Source organism: Otolemur garnettii, unplaced genomic scaffold (assembly GCF_000181295.1).
Source record: "Otolemur garnettii isolate 467f Iridium unplaced genomic scaffold, OtoGar3 scaffold00075, whole genome shotgun sequence".
NCBI classification, from domain to species: domain Eukaryota; kingdom Metazoa; phylum Chordata; class Mammalia; order Primates; family Galagidae; genus Otolemur; species Otolemur garnettii.
In genome coordinates, this window is record NW_003852470.1 from 222,123 (window position 1) to 224,108 (window position 1,986).

At 51.5% G+C, this 1,986-nt stretch overlaps 1 protein-coding gene across 1 annotated transcript in view; it reads left to right on the top strand.

Moving 5' to 3' along the window:
* The window catches only part of ECHS1 (enoyl-CoA hydratase, short chain 1), a 6,766-nt gene extending 6,101 nt beyond the window's left edge, over positions 1–665 (top strand). The window contains exon 8 of the mRNA XM_003794043.3: positions 239–665. Coding sequence (XP_003794091.1) covers positions 239–304 — 66 coding nt within the window. The 3' untranslated portion in view covers positions 305–665. The remainder of the gene's footprint in view (positions 1–238) is intronic.
* The last annotated feature ends 1,321 nt before the right edge of the window (positions 666–1,986 follow it).

The following is a 1,986-nucleotide window of genomic DNA, read 5'->3' on the forward strand; positions in this document are numbered from 1 at the left end:
GGCTCTGTCTCAAAAAAAAAAAAAAAAAAAAAAATGGTTTTAGCTTTTAAGGAAGAAGTGAAGAGGTCTGTGTGTTCACCTAGCATGGGAGGTGACAGAAAGCCCCGGTGGCAGGCCTGGCCCAGAGGAGTCAAGATCCCCGCCCTGCTGGCCCCATGGGCATGGAGAGGGAGGTACTGGCCACTGGTGGGGCCCAGTCAGGAGCCTGAGTGTCTACTTTGGCCTCTCCTTTCCCCAGGATGACCGGAAAGAGGGGATGGCTGCATTTGTGGAAAAGAGAAAGGCCAACTTCAGAGACCATTGAGAGCTGCTTCTGTGGCCTCGCTTCTCTGTGTGGAGGAAAAGTGGCTGTCAGTTTGGGAAGGACGTTAATTGTCCTCTCAAAGAACAGTGTCACTTGTCACTTCTTTGCGGCTACTGTGGGGCACAGCTGGCCAACCTCATCCAGCCACTGTGAGGGTTTGGTCTGGAGAGTGTTAGCACTCCAAGCGGAGCATATTCTAAATCAGAAGTCTTGTCTTCTGTGCAACACACTCTGCCCAACCAGGAGGGGGCTTGCAGTCCTCACCATGTGCAGCAGTGGCCTTGGCTACCCCTAGGGAGTCCTGCGCTCTGCTGACTTTAAACAGATGCTTTGTCGATTAAAGTGACCACTTCCAATCACACCATGCCCTTCCTTTAATCATCTCTGGAGGCTAAATATTCTGTCACTGTAGTTTTCTAAACTTTTATATTTTTCACTGTAAATGATAGCATTCAAGCTAAAAAGAAGATCATACCATAAGCTGCCCACATCACACTTGCAGGGAGCCACTGTGAAGAGCTGGTATCTTCCAGATTTCTTGCATCCAAAAATACACACATGCACATACATTCATGCACACATGCACACACACTTGCCCTTGTACACACACTCATACACATGCACTCATACATCATGCATACACACACCGATGCATACATGCTCATATACACAAACGCACACATTCCCTCATGTAGACACAAGCTCACATACACACATGTGCCCTACACACATGTGCCCTACGCACATCCTTGTGTATGCCCACACTCGCATTCAGGTACATGTGTACTTGTGTACACACACTATGTACACATAGGCATAGCCTTGTAGCTTGGTTTTCTTTTTGTGGAAATGGCAGCCCACACCCACTTCTACTGAGTCCTTCCGATGTAAAAGTGCACCCTGGTTTCCTTCTGTAAGGGGATCTTCTATCCCGCTGGCCTTCTCTGTTTGCTATGCACACCTGGCACAAGCACCTGTCTTGGCCAGGTCAGGGGCATTGAGCACGTGCACCTGGTGTAGCCGTCACCACCACCACTAGGGCCCGTCAGTCTTCCCAAACAGATGCTCCCCTCAGGTTGCCAACCCCCCGTGCAGCCCCCAGCCTGGAGCCCATTCTGCTTGCCATCCATGGGTTTGGCTACTTGGGGTCTTACATAAGTGGAATCATGCAGTATTTGTCCTCATGTACCAGGCTAACTTACTGGGCACAGTCTTGCATTGACACCCCAACCCCAGGTGGTGGTATGAGGAGGCAGGGGCTTTGGGAGGTGATTAGGCACTGGTTAAAAGGCTCCCACGGCCAGGCGTGGTGGCTCACGCCTGTTGTCCCAGCACTGTGGGAGGCCAAGGCAGGTGGATCGCCTGAGCTCAGCCGAGTTCGAGACCAGCATGAGGCAAAGGGAGCCCTGGTCTCTACCCCCCAAAAAAAAAAAACAGCCAGACATTGTGATCCCAGCTACATGGGGGGCAAGAGAATCACTACAGGAGGAAGAAGTAAAAAACGAAAAGGCTCCCGCCTATGGCTCAAGTGGCTAAGGCGCCAGCCACATACACCTAAGGTGGCAGGTTCAAATCCAGGCTGGGCCCTCCAAAACAGCAATGACAGCTGCAACCAAAAAATAGCCAGGCGTTGTGGCGGGCGCCTGTGGTCCCAGCTACTTGGGAGGTGGAAGCAGGAGACT